Source organism: Silene latifolia, chromosome 2 (genome assembly GCF_048544455.1).
Source record: "Silene latifolia isolate original U9 population chromosome 2, ASM4854445v1, whole genome shotgun sequence".
Classification (NCBI taxonomy): domain Eukaryota; kingdom Viridiplantae; phylum Streptophyta; class Magnoliopsida; order Caryophyllales; family Caryophyllaceae; genus Silene; species Silene latifolia.
The window spans coordinates 129631405-129648508 of NC_133527.1; the positions used below are offsets into that span (position 1 = coordinate 129631405).

A 17104-nucleotide genomic window follows, 5' to 3' on the forward strand; every position below is an offset into this window, starting at 1 on the left:
CTCTTAGGCTTGCGTACACCGTACCTATGTTTGCTTGACGATAATATGTTCTACCTAGGCTAACGAAAAATTTGACTAATTTTCAATGACCATGTATTTATGCATCTTATTTTGATCATGTTTTGACTTGTTAACCTTGACCATGGATTAAGGGGGAATTGCACACTGAATTTTATTTGTCTTGCCATCATCAAAGGGGGAAATTGAAGAAACCCAATTTGATTAAGCTAGTGTTGATGATGCCTTAAGACAAATTAATCTCATTTGTTATTTAATTGTGTGCCTCTTAAGTTTAACCATGTAGCATGAAGCTCCAATTGTCAATTCAAGGTTATCAAGAATGTCATCATGAAGATCAAAGATGAAGATAGTCATTAGTGCTAATGTCATGTGTTGTAAGGTGATCGTTTAACACGAATTTACGTTTAGGTGCAAAAACAACATTGAGTCAACATTAATTAAGGCTCGTCTTTGAAAGAAATATTTCGAAAATATTTGAATCTTTGTTAAAGTGCTTTCAACTTTCACAAATGTTTTCTGGAAATACTTTGAAGTCTTTTAAAGAATATAGAGCTTTCAATGACTTGCTAAGGAGTTTGCTTAAACAATAAGACACTTACTATAAATGGGTTGTTTGCTTTTACATTTATGGAAATGTTTATGGTTCCCATAAACACAACCATTTATGCTTGTTTCTTGTTGAAAAACCCAGCCTATTTTTGTATGTGTGCACAACCTGATTTCTTGCAATCTTAGGCACCGATTTCTTGAGGAAGAATACTCGGTTTCTTGGTGAGAAATTCGGATGGCTTTGCATGTTGCCCAAGCAAACTACTTACATTATTTTAATCACTTGTGCTTATGAGTGTAAGATATTTTAATGTAAAGTATACTACTTGAACATTATAAATAGCTTGCTTAATTCATTTTTACAAGTGTGCAACAAACGAGTTTTAAACTGAAAAAGACTTAAGCTTTCAATCGAGTAAATTAACTTTGCAAAACCGTTTATCATTTTCAAATCTTTGAATATTTTGCAAGTTTGTTTATTTATCTTTTGAGTCTTTTACTTGAGTTTGTTGTTGCACCTAGTCGTTTTAGTCGTGTTCAAGGATCCCGTGTTTTGTACTTAAACTTTATCTCCTCCGTTCAATTGAGTGAACAACATTGAGATAAGTGGTCTTGTAACAAACGGGTAGAACCAAAAGTCTTAGGATAGAGTTATCCTTAAGCACGAAGTCTTCGAAGCGGAGTAGCTTTTGAGCATGAAGTCTTTCGGCGGAGTAGCCCAAAGCAAGAGTCTTATTGCGGAGTAGCTTTAAGCAAGGAGTCTTTCGGCGGAGTAGCCCAAAGCAAAAGTCTTGGAAGCGGAGTAGCTTTTAAGCATTAGCAACCGGAGTAGGTTGGGGAGTTGTTTTATTATTCGGGGTGGTCTTAATTTGTATGAGTTTACTTCTGAGACGTTTAATAAAATAGCGCTGGACGTAGGTCGCGGACTAGTGACCGAACCAGTTTTTTAAAACATCGTTAGTCGTGTCTATTTCGTTTTATTTCCGCTGCGCACTCTACTCACGTTTTTATTTACAGAATCAACTGTTGAGTGCACTGTAACTTCTGCTTGCTGAATCGTTGTTGAATACTTCTAACTCTCTAGTTCTAAGTATCGACTTCTCCTTTCATCTAAGCATTGTTTAAAGTGTTTAAGAGTTTTAAAGAAGCTTTCATTAAGCTTAAATTTTAAATAGACACCCAATTCACCCTCTCCCCCTCTTAGGTGCCCTCGTCCTCGACTCTTCAATTATATTAGACCTATTATTATTATTATTATTATTATTATTATTATTATTATTATTATTATTATTATTATTATTATTATTATTATTATTATTATTATTATTATTATATTATTATTATTATTATTATTATTATTATTATTATTATTTATTTTTTAGTTATTATTATTAATATATTATATTATTATTAATAATGTTATCATTTATATTACTAATATATTATTATTATTATTATTATTATTACTATATTTATTATTGTATTAATACTTTACTTTTTATATATCTTATTAGATTATTATTATTAGATTATATTAATATATTATTATTATTAATCGATAATATTATAATAATATTTATTATTATTATTGGTATTATTTTTATTATAATATTTATTATTATTATTATTATTATTATTACTATTATTATTATTATTATTATTATTATTATTATTATTATTATTATTATTATTATTATTATTATTATCTTTTTATTATTATTTCGATTCGATTCGATTCCGTTCGATTCGATTCAGATTCGATTCGATTCGATTCACTCCATTAAGTTCGATTCGATTCGATTCGGCTCCATTAAGTTCGATTCGATTGATTGATTCGATTCGATTCGATTCAGACAATTTCAGTCCAAAAGAACAGGGCCTTAGTCTTTTAATCATGATCTAATCCCAAGGGTTTCATCTGTTTTATTGTAAGACACTAAGGCCCTATTCTTTTGGACTTAATTTCGATTGATTGATTCACTCAATTGATTCGATTCATTCACTTGATTCATTCAATTGATTCGATTCAATTGATTCAGTTTATTTCAACATTACTATTATTATTCTTATTGATATTCTTATTATTATTTTTATATTAATGTATTTACTATTTTTATTTTTATTTTTATTATATTATTTTTATATTTATTATATTACTATTATATTTATTAATAATTAATTCGTATTGTTTATATTATTATATTTATATTTAATACATTTATTATTATTATTATTATTATTATTATTATATTATTATATTTATTATTTTATTAATATATTTATTATTATTAATATTATTCATAACATATTTATTATTTTTATTATTATATTTAATATTATTATATTAATAAGTTATTATTTAATATTTATTATTTTATTAATATACTCATTATTAATATTATTAATCACATATTTATTATTATTATTATTATTATTATTATTATTATATTTAATATTATTATGTTAATAAGTTATTACATTAGACCTATTATATTATTATTATTATTATTATTATTATTTAATTATTATTTAGTTATTATTATTAATATATTATATTATTATTAATAATGTTATCATTTATATTACTAATATATTATTAGTATTACTTTATTTATTATTATATTAATATTTTATTTTTTATATATCTTATTAGATTATTAGATTATATTAATATATTATTATTATTATTAATGAATAATATTATAATAATATTTATTAATAATAATAATATTAATATATTATTATTATTATTATTATTAATGAATAATATTATAATAATATTTATTAATAATAATAATAATAATAATAATAATATCTTTTTATAATTATTTCGATTGATTGATTGATTCGATTGATTCGATCGATCGATTCGATTTGATTTAAGTTGATTCACTCCATTAAGTTGATTCGATTGATTCACTCCATTAAGTTTAGTTCAGTTCAGTTCAGACAATTTCAGTCCAAAAGAACAGGGCCTAAATCTTTCTTTAATTACCCTTATTAATCCCTTTGTTTTATTGTTGGGTTATTGGTTTTTGCATGATGTAATACCCAGATTTGGTGGGACTCGTACAAGAACCTTGAGATGCGTAAGATGACCATCGAACCTGATGAGAGACTACTCGAGAGTAAACTATAGTCATACACTAGACTAAGTAGAACCTAGACTAGACCTAGTGAGTCTGTAGTGGACCGAGTAGAGCGTTCCACTGATCGAGTGGCTGGTACTCGCCCTAATACGACAGTACTCGACCGAGTGAGTGGCACTCAGCCGAGTGGACTCGGCACTCAACCGAGTGCAGCTAAATAGTACATGATAAAGCATATTTCGGGATCTTATCCTAAATCATTTTATCCTTCTTTCCTATCACTCCAAATCCTCTCTCTTATCTCTAAAACCCTTACAAACACCTTCTAATGGAATTCAAGCTTGGATTAGGAGATTGCTCACCTTATCCTTCCTTCATTTCACCTTGTACTTGGCCGACATGAAATGTTCATAACATACTTGGGAATGTGTCTCATAATGATTAATGTATTTGGCCGGCATGAAATGTTGTTTATTGTATATTGTGATTATCGTGTATGTCGGAGGTCGGTTGTAAGGCATAAATATCTAGCAACTATAACACAATCGTAAGGCATAAAAATCAAAATTTCAGGAATTAAAATGCTAACATATGCTTCTAATTACATCAAAATCAAAGAAAGAAGTAAAAAGTTTACCTTGAATTAGTTTGTAAATCTAATAAGACGAATGAACTTAGGACGATTTGGAAGAAACCAAGCACAAATTTCACCAAATTTTTTGTAGAGAATAAAGAATATGAGAGATTTAGGGTTAGAAAGAAGAAATAAGGGGTAAATAATGAGAAGGATATAAGATATAAGTCCCGAAAATTTTAAAGACCCATGTTCTGTAACAGCGGCACTCAATCGAGTAGCCTCTACTCGATCGAGTTAGGGGTGCTCGGTCGAGTTTCGGTATAAGGCAGAATTAACATCGTTTCTGTTTTCAGCTAACTCGATCGAGTGACCCACCTACTCGGTCGAGTACTCCCTCTTACTCGGTCGAGTAATAAGTCAAAATCCCTAACGAATGATCTGAATTGATTGGTCGTTCCTGCAAAACAACATATTGCTCGGAGTCTAAAGCATACTTAGAACTCGTCGCTAGTTATCCCTTATACTAGTACTATCAACTTCTATCACTTTGATATAACAAAATCATTGCAAATGATACATTATAACACCACACTATTGCGTTCCAAATTATCATGAATCTACTATTACATACCTTAACCCACATGTCTACCCATAGTGGCAACGATGTTCTATTTTATTCACATACATATCTAATCCTACAACGATTATATACTTATACCGTTCATCAAATATTGGAAACGTTCAAACCAGTTATCAACATATATGCCACCACATATCCATACACATGCTTCTAATACATCCCACTTGTACCATCCACATACCCATGCACACAATTATTAAAAAAAAACGATCATGCATCACATACTCTAGCAACTACAGACGTGACATTACCTCTATGCATATACTTGCACATCACACACACACACATGTTCATACAATTTCCGACTTAATATCCCCATTCGAAGTGGCTGACTTTAGTATATTGGGGCTATGATTTTGGAATGAGGGCGTCTTCTCACCCTAAATCAAATACGCAAAGGGCTCCCAACATACATACACCAGGTTCATTTTATTTGACTCACTACGTTTATTATGTTCATTGGTTACAAGTTCCAAAATCGTCGCTCAGATCCCACTTTGTAACACCCCCATCTAACAAGGAGCCTTAACAAGACCTTTCCTAGTAGATAAGGGCATTACCATCTCAGTTGCCTGAGGAATAGTATATCACAACGTCAATAAAAGAACTATTAAAGTTTATTACAAGCTTAAACTCAACAAACGAAAGATACAACTGATGAGCAAAATAACTATGGTGAAAATACTCAACGCCAAGACTCGGTGAAAGACATGTCCCACCAACGCACCCAATTAGGCTCTATATATCAACACCTACTAAGACTAGCTGCTCGCCGTAATGGATCACTGCAGACACATAATAAGAAAGAAACATGGACAAAATCACACAAGGTCAGTAACTAAAGAACAACATACACAACATGGTACAACAAAAGTACAAGCCTCCAACTCCAATAATTCACAAATCACCTGACTAACCCGAAGGTATAGTCCTGCCAGATTACTAACCGCAACCAGTAATCCACACCGCCAGTGGGGACCGCAGCCTTACCACCTAAGCCCCGCTCAAAACTGTAGAGCGAATAAGCCAATGACCATTAATGTGCACATCTCCCTTGTGACGGGAATGACAAGGGGCGGAACAAGGGTGTGAAGACATTCCCGAAGATGACTCCACTCAGCCAGGGACGCACCTTGCACACAAACACAATAATACTATTACACAATCGGAAATAACACGCACCACACATGACATCCAATCAACAGTACTAAGTAGCAAAAACCAACCTTTAGTAATCAACAGCCAACATCGCATACATCCATATGAAGGCAAGGCAACCTCCATCAACACCTATCACAACCAGTAGGAAAACCTCTATTACTAACAACCATAACCACAACGAAACCTAAGGATGATGATGATGACTTACCTATGCTTGGCATTCCGGCGACAAGATCGCGACCCGACTCAAGCGTTCGTCCCCATGGTGTCTTCAAGTGTGTGGGATCTCAAAAAGGTTGAAATATGGTGAGAGAGAAGGTGTGGCGTCGATAGGTTTTGGGAGAAATGAAAATGAAAACTGATTTGGGTTTACGACTTCACGATTTATATATTAACGCTGAACTCGACATACTCGATCGAGTATGTAGTTTACTCGATCGAGTGGCCTCTAGTCGATCAAGTCACAGGACTACTCGATCGAGTGGTCTACGCTAGATCGAGTTCCCATTCCCCAAGATCACTAAGTTCTAAGTCCGTTTGTATGAAAGGTTCTAAGAGGTCAAACAAGTGTCTAAGGTCAGTCAACAGGCAGTCAACGGGTCCGTAGTAGGGCGGGTATTACATGCATAAAGCAATGAAATTAATATGTCAAACATCAAACATGTGAAAAAGTGATTCAGTATACATACGGACAAAGTGGTGGAATTTGCCTTCAGTTAATTAATTTCCCTAATACGGAGCATGATAGAAGATAGATAAATTCGGCAAATTCAAGAAATTCAACAGTTTGTGTGCAAGATTAAACCATCTCCTTCAACTATTTAATTCTATTAAAACCAGGAAAGAGCATTCTCCAAATACACAACACGCGATTAAGAAGTCAAGACAAAAATTATTTTTTTCGGATTCAAGTAAGACAGAGGCAATTACTCTCTCTGATACCAACTGTAAGTTCTATAATCTAAATTAATATATTATAGTCATATAATGAACATGTATAAACTGAATGCGGAAGCGATAAAAGAGAGCAATTATTTCCCTCCAGCCATTGTTTGAAATATGGATCCTCCGTAATGAATAACCCGGATTCTTAATTCCTAAATCTACTTTGATTTTCAAACCCTCAACCTCACAATTTAGATGGTCTATTTTCTTAATGAGGTAGGCTTGGTGAACCTTAATCATAATAAATACGTTCCCTTTATATAGACTTTTGCCTTCAAATAGTCAACCGAACAGTTTCCTAAATTGTGAGCGGCAAGTTATGGAGATAATAATGGGAACGGAATCTTAGGTAAATCTCACCATATAATGGACCAACTTAGTTTCCATAAAATAACTTAATTAGATATTAATATATTATTGTAATACTTATTTATTTTATGAAATATCTTACCTTTATTTTATGACGGATTCAAGTAAGGTAAAATTATCACTTTTATCCTTTGAATTAACGAGAATGAGGGCAATGTCATTTGGATGGAGGGAATGGTGATTAGTAAATTAGGGCAATATTGATAATTTGTCATTTATCATACTATGAAGGAAGGACAATAGAAGTGAAATGAAGTGATTATTAATTTTGGTTTTGAAATTACAAATTAATTTTTTTTCTTCTTCTATGTAAAGAGTGTCTCTGTTATGAGGGGCGATTTTGATGCTGACTGATTTCAAACTAAGGCCATAACTCATGAACAACATTTTTGAGCTATTTTCCAACAGAGCATATTTGGCTATACTTCTCAAAAATGAGTTTTTGTTTTTTTAAGCTTAATTTTCTGAAAGTGTTGGAATTATAACTTGGTGCTTCTATTTTTAAGGGTAAACATATGAATTTTTAATTTTTGCGAATTTCTTTTTAATTTTAAAAAAATATTGTGTTTGGCCCAAAAATACGCTTATATATCCAATTCTTATACCCTACATCCAGGTGTATGGTACTTCATACTCTCCCTATTAAAAAAATAAATAAATAAAATAAAAACACCCAACATCCCCACCATTAAGTAGTTATACAATAAATAACCATTCTTTTTCCTATTTCAAATCTACAGCTTCTATATTCACCAAATAAATTATGCACAAATTTAATTTTTCATCCATCCTATTAGTTTTGTAATCTCGTTTTATGTTTTGATCGATTATTTAATCAGGTAAGTATTGAAACTACGTTAAAACCCTAAAAATCGCATATACTATTAATTGAATTGATTTTTTTCCGTTTTTTCTTTCATTATTCATGGTTAAATTTGTGATTTCGGGTGTGATATTTATCATATGATACTATCATATTCACTTTTAATTTAGTGAATATGGTAATTTAGTTTGATGAATATATGTTATCTAGTGTGATATTCATCATATGTAACTATTATATTCACTTTCAGTTTAGTGAATATGATAGTGTAACATAATGAATATGTATTAGGTACTATGATATTCATCATATAACACCATTATATTCATTTTGAGTTTAGTGAATATGACAGGGTAATTTGATGAATATATATAACTTAGTGTGATATTCACCCTAAGACACAATTATATTCATTTTAACTTAAATGAATATGATGATTTATTTTGATGATTATGATTCATAAACTTGATAAATTTGAGTACAAATAAATTAAAATTATGAATTTCATGAATATGATAAGATTTTAATAAACTTGTAAATTGAGTAATTTGAAAAGAAGAACAAACTAATAACGTACTGTATGAAGATGTAGTGGCTAGTTATTATTTTTTTTTAGGGATTTTCCCATCTATACCCCCGTGGTTTTCACTTTTCCCAACTGTACCCTCACGTATCAGAGATTACTAATTGTACCCCTAAACTTACCTAATGGCTCCCAACCGTGGCTAATCTCCAATTTTCCGTCAAATGATGTCGTTAATTGCCAACATGGCACGCTTAATGTGCCAACAAGGCATGACTTGGCAGCCAACATGACATTACTAAAACCCCTTCTACCATTCACAAGTCATATCCTTAATTTCATTATATTGACGGTTTTTCTTATTTATCGTCTTACTCACGCTTTATCGACTTTTAATTATTTGTAATGTCCCGCCTTATTCACACTCACCAACCTCTTCACTTTATCCCATTCCTCAACCCAAACCGCCTCCTACCTTGCTCTGCCCCCACGTCTGTCAGCCTCCGTGGGTCCGTGCCACACTCGTCGCTCACCGATGTGACGCACATATCTGTCGGACACCGTTCTTCCGCTGCTGATCTGTACCTCTCCACCCGATGTCGACACCGGCCACTGCGTCCCCTGCTGCGACGTAATCCACTATCGCGCTCCTTATTCGCTCATTGTTGCGGCGTCTTTCTCAGGTACCCTTGAAACCCTAACCCCCAAATCCATGTTATTTATTGTGTGAAGCTATTGGGGTGCTGGATGCTGCGATTAAGGATTTGGGCTCAATAACGATGTGAAGTCGGGTTTCTGAGTTTGAATAAGACTGAGTTAGAGGGTGGTTTGAAGAGGATTTGGGCGAAATTTTCTGGATTTAATTAGATCGATTTTGATTCGGAATCAGAAAATAATAAGGGTAGTTTGGTCATTGCAAATAATTAAAAGTCGATAAAACGTAAGTGAGACGATAAATAAGAAAAACCGTCAATATAATGCCATGTAAGTAGCCATGTTGGCATAAGGCGTGCCATGGTAGCACTTAACTGCCAAAACAAACGGAGTAGCCAAGTTTAGTCACGGTTGGGAACCATTAGGTAAGCTTAGGGGTATAATTAGTAATCTCTGATACGCGAGGGTACAGTTGAGAAAAACCTTTTTTTTTATTTTTTATTTTTTTCCTCGATGGCTCTATAACTATCATGAGAGTATTCTGCTCCCTATTTCTGAGAGTAGGATATAATTTACGATAAAAAGACGCTTAAATGAGTTGACATCAAAATGACAAATCAGTTGATATCAAAATGACAAATAAGTAAAAACGTGAGATTACAAGTCGCAATTTTGACTGTCCCAACCTAACCCAAGAAGTTGGGATTAATTTCCACGGTTGACTGTTTCAATAAGACCATTTTCAAGTAAGGTTAATTGCTAGGTTATGACCTTACTTGGTCACACTAATTATCACTTAACACAAAAATTAGGATGACCTTTAAAGCCAAAAGGTCAATTTGTGACCTTTAGAGCATCTGCAAAGGTGAGGCTCCCCATATTTTCTCTTTCCTTTTCTTATTCGTCCACCTCATTTTCCACTAACTTTTTCATTTACCCTCCCCATTTTATAACTACATCTATGCAACAATGAGGTTCCCCAATTCACACACAAAAATTTGGGAACCTCCCCAAAAGTAATACAAATTGCCTTACTTTTCTTTTGGGGACCTTCCCTAAAAACAGTGGAGCCCCAAATGTTGGGGAGGTTTGTGCAACAATGAGGAGCCCCATACGAGGAAAGAGAGTGTATATGGGGAGCTCGATTTCCACCTTTGCGGATGCTCTTACCAACCAAATTGACCTTCCTTATGACCTCCTTCATGACCTAGTGAAAATGAGGTGGTGTATTTTTATTGGGTAGGAGCAAAAGTAATAGGATGAAAGAGAGTTTATTTAGGGAGAATAAATGTTAAATGATTGGAAAAATGAAAAATTTTGGGAAAATGAAAAATAATTAAGGGTAAAGTATAAATGGTGACCTAATTAGAACGACCTTTGCTTGGGATGGTCTAACACGTAATGCTAGTCTTCTCTATCTAAAAAAATGTTGCACTAGTTTATGGAAAAATAGACAAAAATGGGGAGAGTATTTCTGGTGGAGTTGGATGACAAAGCTTACCGCTGCAAATTCTGTGACACCCCTTTAGCTCTTGCTGATGATATTCTTTCTCGGGTAATTTTTAATTTTTATTTTTAATTACTGCATCAATTAAACAAATCCCTATTTATCATTTGATTTTGCTGCAATCTACTTTAATTTTGAAGTAATTGATTCTTTTAATTACTTGTTTATTAGTTAAATTGGTTGCTGTTATGGGGTTTAATGTTTTTATTGGTATATTTGAGTTCTGTTGATTGTGATTTGCTTATAGGAAATACTACTTGATTAACTTTTGATTAATGGCAGTGGCGAAACTAGGGGAGCTAGAAGCCCGGTTGGCTTTCGCCTCGAGCAACGAAAATTTTGAATTTTTAGTTCAAAGTTTCAATCTTTTTCCTATTTAGCTCTATTCTCCCACGGATTTTTGCCTTTCCCTAATTTCAATTCCTAGTTCCGCTTTTTTATTGTCATAGATGATGATGATGGTGCTGCTGTTTCATGGTATTAACAAGAGAGAATGGATGCTGATTTGGGTTTCAATATTTTCTTTATGAGATTATATTTGAACTTTGATGATTGTGGTTTGGGTATTGAAATCATAGGAAGGTTGTTGTAGGAACTACTGCCTTAGTAGCCTGATCAAGGGCAGTTACGGAACTATGGGATCTAGCAGGGTCGCGTCAAGCTGTGAAAAATTTGAAACTTTTACTTAGAGATGTAGGATCTATTTTTTTACTTTATTTTATTATACCGTAAACTCACTCTCCGTAATTACTAATCCTTGTAGTATTTGTGGCATTACTGAACGTTAAAGGATACACATTTAATTAGCGGTACATGCTACATAGTCTTTATTTAATATAGCTCCTTCAAAATCGTTTTTCTTGGTCTCATTAGGTCATTATTAGTCTTGTTACTCTTTTAGGATGTCTTTTTTAAATCCTCATTTATAAAATAAAGTGCGTTGTGTTTGTTAAGAGAGTGGTAGAGCCTGTATGTGCTACAATAGATTAATAGATAATAAATACCTCATTCTTGTTGATGATGAGGATAGCCTATTGTTCGTTGACTCTGCATTTGTGATATGCTTTGATTTGTTAGATACTCCATACTATATCATGATTCCAGTGCCTATCTAAAGTTTCCTAGGGTTTGGTTTGGTAAGGGGGTTGTTTGCAATGTACATAGTCTTATGTTGTATTAGTGATGGGGTTGTTTGCATTATCCGTGCATTCGAGTACAAATCTGAGTTTCGGGAATGGGCGCATATCTGAACTGAATATTCTATAGGTTACACAGCTTTGTATTACTAGGAATATTTGCTAGTCGGAAACGATTTACAGATCAAAGCCACAGCTGTTCAGCATCTCAATCCTCAAGTTGACATAATTCAATGACAGACTGACAGACGTAAGTCAACAGACAGAGGCAGGAATATTGAAGCCTACACTTTTGTTATTTGTTATTAGAAGTGGAAAGTAGGAACCACCATCCTAAATTTCTTTCTGGAATTTTATTGGGTTAGCCGCAATTGCTCACTTGAGTTTCCTGTTTTAGCTATCATTTAGGTTCACCATTTCACACACATAAGATACCGTCGACTTAGATATTACCACAGGTTGCCAAATGCCAATTGTTATGTTGTGAAGCTGGAGAGGTCCATTAATTAAGCCTTTTTCCCTATATCAAGGCCTTAAAAATTATTGCCAATTTTATTTTCCGTGTATCATTTACATGCTCATCTTGTTTTAATCTTCCATCGTTTGAGACTTGAGTTAGTGGCGGACCTAGGGTTTAAGATATGGGAGTGCAAACTTGAAAAAAAATTGCAGCGCATTTTGTTTCCGTTTAATGTTTGGTTTCTTGGATAGTCTCGGTTTACAAGGCTTCTTTATCTTTCTCGGTAACAACCGGGTGAAACCAGAATTTCAAATATGGGATAGTTAAAAAAACTCACATTATAATAATTATACCAAAATAAAATTCTTATCTTAAAGATATACTCCTATACACAATCAATAAGTCTTGCTGCCACACCACGCGGGTCACATTTACATTTTGTCACAAGCTGAATACGGGTATGTGACCCATTTAAGGCGAAATGTAACCAGAACAATTTTCTAAACTGTAACAGTTTGTCAGGACAAATGGTCACATTTGTCGTTAAAATGACGACATTTGGCCTGTCTTCAGCTTGTGACGAAATGTGTCCATCTTCAATGAGAATATGTGATATACAATTTAACACAAATATTTGTATTACAATTCAACATTGTGATATCCCTTAACATTTTAGCTTGCAGTTATTCAATTTTTTTTTTTTTTTTTTTTTTTTTTGCACAATACAACATTTGTTTTAATATGTTTAATAAGATTCTAGAACAAATACATATCTAATTTTATTGTTGTTATATACTTATATCTAAGTTACACAATATGGTACAATATTATCTCGAAGCACATAGTAAATTTGAGATATGGTTAATAAATTAAGAGATGTGGGAACAGTAAAGGGGCATATTGTTCATGATAAGAAATAAGAATCAGTAATACGTTTTGTTTTCTGGAGATCATAATCAATGTGATATTTTGGGTGACAGAAGAAGAAACAGTAAATTTTCGAAAAATGCAAAGCTTTCATGTTCAAATGAAATATCCAATTATTGTGTCTTTATGAACAATTCATTTTGCCTGGTAAATTGCTTCATTTGACTTGGAATTTCCACATCCACCTTGAAATCTATGCCATTGATACCATAATTATTGATCTAAAAGAAACAAAAAGGAAGGGAGAAGAGACTTTAGAGTTTAGAAGGGAATAATGAATAAATTACCAAAAATGAGCAAATGGGGATTCGTACCCACACTTCTCCTGCTAAAGAAGTTGTTTCTACCCACCAGACCATTCATAGTTTCTGAATTACATGACAGCATTATATTATACATACTTCTGTTGTTTTTAATTTAAAAAAAAAAATCCGGAAACCGAGGGTGCACACGTGCGCTGCTGTGCGCACCCCCCGGTCCGCCCCTGGTTTGAGTATTGCGTGTGATCGCCATAATTTCTCTGTATGATTACTTATTTCCCTAGATCAGCGAAGTCTTGGCTTTAAGCTCATACAGAGTACATTATATCAAAGCCTTAACAGTAATTGCCAATTTTTTTTCCCTTGTATCATTTACATGCTCATCTTCCGAGTATTGCATGTGATCATCATGATCCCTCTGTAAGAGTACTTATTTGAAATTCTAGTGACTATTTAAAAATTACTTTTGCGAGCTTGAATTTCACAGCTTTTCTCTAATACCACAATTTTTATTTTCATTTGTAACATCAGTCATTCAGCTGTCGTAAAGGACGGGCTTATCTTTTCGAAAATGTGTAAGTTCTTCACACCTTCAAACCACTCAGTATGTAGACATTACTATTCTATAATCACAAATTTTTTTTATATTTATTTTAAGCTTTATCTTCTTGCTAGCCCTAATTGCTTATGATCGATCCTATGAGCCCGTCACTAATGCCATGTACGGTTGAAAGTGACGATTACCGTAAAAGTGTAAGTGAACACAAGCAAGTAATCACGGAACAAAAAACTTTAACAAGTACCAGAAGCTTCTGATCAGTTAATGTAAAAAATTTCACCATCAGTCGCTATTTTGCCATTTCTAATCCAAGTCTGTACAAGGTTAATTATTGATGTGAAATAACATCTGAAATTATTTACCTGATCAAACTCTTTCTTTTTGCTTCCCTTGTTATCCTCGTACAGGGTTAATGTGTCATGTGGACCAGAAGAGAACAGGGTTATGATGTCTGGAATGCATACTGTTGTTGATATATTTTGTTGTGGCTGTGGACAACTTCTTGGATGGAAATATGTAAAGTTTTGTTTTTCCATATCTCTTAATTATATTTATATTTAGACAAGGATTTGTTCATGTCTAGTCATGAATTAATGATGAACTCAGATAGTAGCTATGCTAGTGGCTAGTGCTCACATATTATCAAATGAAACTGTGTTGCAATTTATTTGCGTGAGCGGTTACATTTTATATGTAAATATAGTCAATCTGATTAACCTTATCAAAATTCGCATGTTTTAAGCTAAGCACTATAGTGTAGTCTCATATCATGCACTGGAATCGACTGTAAACTTCATTGGGCACTCAGATCCTGTGAATTTTCACTGACCAAAACTTGGCTCCTTTGTCACTAAATTTATGACCCCCAAAACTTCGATCCTTTGTCATTTTTATTTTCCTTTCAATATTCTCATGATTTTACGTGTCATTAATGGTGTCAAATGATGACTCATATCAGCCGACCCTATATCAGTTTGGGATTAAGATTTTGATGAGGATGTTGGGGGGGGGGGGGGGAATATTGGGAGGTTACGGGTTTTCTTTATATAAATTGACACTCTTTCCTGTCTTTCCTTGCCCTTTTTTAGATGATTGCACCTGAAAAAAACCAGAAGTACAAAGAAGGGAAAGCGGTTCTTGAAAGGTATTTTCACGGAGCTTCTTCATTTTGGCCTTTTGTTTTTTTTTTTTGGCAGCTATTTTGGCCTTTTGTTAATGTATAGATATATTCTTAAAGTTGTGGTGGTGATTACATATCCAACAGATGGAGGATAACAGAGGATGTGAGCGAGGATTTTAATCTAGAATCACGTTCCAGTGATCCAGAATATACTTAGTAGTCGGGTTATTTGTAAACATGTATATTTGTAACTTGCCGCTGCTGTAATTATAATGTTGGCGTCAAGTACAATGTATTAAAATTCTGCAGATGTTAAAGATGCTGTAATTACATAAGTGAAGACGGATTGTTTTCAATTGCGAAAGCAAAACTCTTCAACTTAGGAGCATATCATGTGTGTAGTATTTGACAAGAGTGAGACCCGGGGGCGTTTAAACCTAATAGATAAGCCTAGAGATGAACTGGTCTATAATCAAAGATCATTTTTACAAATACAAACCCCAAATTTAGCAGAAGAATAGAGTAGTGCAAAAATGATTTTTGGAATAGCTACCCACCTATCGTAGTTGGGCGAGTACTGCAGACATGAGTTTGTCAATTCCTGGAAATCGTTTGCGACGACAGAAAAAGAGGAGAAAAAAAGTAGACAGCTAAATGAGTTTGTCAATTGAAAGGAGGTCGACCTAAAAGCAACAGTATTTTCCCATTAATTACTTGTTCTACCCTGAAATTGATCGGAAAGCTTGCCGGAGTCGACCAAAAATTTCAAACCTACCGGACTGCTGGACAAGCTGCAAAAAACAGAAGTGTATGTATCAATTATTGGATCGAAGCCTCGATCAAGTAGTATATATATCAAAAGCAGACTATCACAATTTGAAAAGTGGAAAGCAATTGTCTTTTTACAGCCATAAAGAGAGCTACTCTCATTAAAATCAAAATCAACACACCCCAAACTGCAGATATGGCGATCAAAATGTTCGCTTAAGACCGCTTACTTTAAACATCATTAAGGCACTCTCACAGTGAAAGACATGCGGGTGGTGGGACACCCCCATGTGCTTTCCCACTCACACCCTAAATGGGTTTTTTGTGAGAAGAAATGGTATCCGTCTGACCATTTCAGACGGATATGGCGGTCTGAAATAAGAATTTGTGCAGATATGGAGGTTTTACAATCAGCTGCAAAGCACCCCAGAGACTGGAAGACTATAGATAATAAGTTTATCCACATACTGAATATGAGTCTTAACAACAGTAAAAATGACCCATTTTATCATTAAGAGTTAACTCAGACTCTCTTATTTATTCCACTTTATCCCTCAAACCTATCAAAAGTATCATCAATAATAATAAATAGGACTCACTTTTACACACACAATACACTATTTACGGGTCTTAAAGTGGGTCTTGGATTTCCAAGACCCACCCTCAGACTTCTCAAGAGTACTATTAGCTTTATGCATAAATTCTACAAATCTCATGCAAGTCTGAGCGTCAGACTGTTGTTCGTACCAAGCTTCGTACCCGGTTAAACATAGCCTAAACAACGAGTATTTGTTTAGGAAGGAACTAGCTTAAGCAATTCTCCTGAGTTGCGCAATCCATCTCCTAAACTGCCTCTATTTCCAATTTCGTTTTCATTTGCAACTGATGTTACTAGTCTGAATTATAATACTACTAAAGAGGCTAAAAGGAGGAATGTATGCTTTGTTAACAATCTGGGAGATTACAATAAGCAACTGAAACCTAGACTGTCTATAAATAAACTAGTAGGTCTCATG

The 17104-nt window shown here is 33.6% G+C and overlaps 1 protein-coding gene across 1 annotated transcript; it reads left to right on the forward strand.

Annotated features, from left to right (window-relative positions):
- The first annotated feature begins 10715 nt into the window (after window positions 1–10715).
- On the forward strand, window positions 10716–15676 carry LOC141642977 (protein yippee-like At5g53940). Its single transcript, XM_074451978.1, has 5 exons — window positions 10716–10906; window positions 14173–14216; window positions 14608–14716; window positions 15289–15344; window positions 15465–15676. Exons 1-5 carry the CDS (start codon window positions 10811–10813, stop codon window positions 15535–15537), a joined length of 378 nt encoding a protein of 125 aa, XP_074308079.1. The 5' UTR covers window positions 10716–10810; the 3' UTR covers window positions 15538–15676.
- Window positions 15677–17104: the final 1428 nt, after the last annotated feature.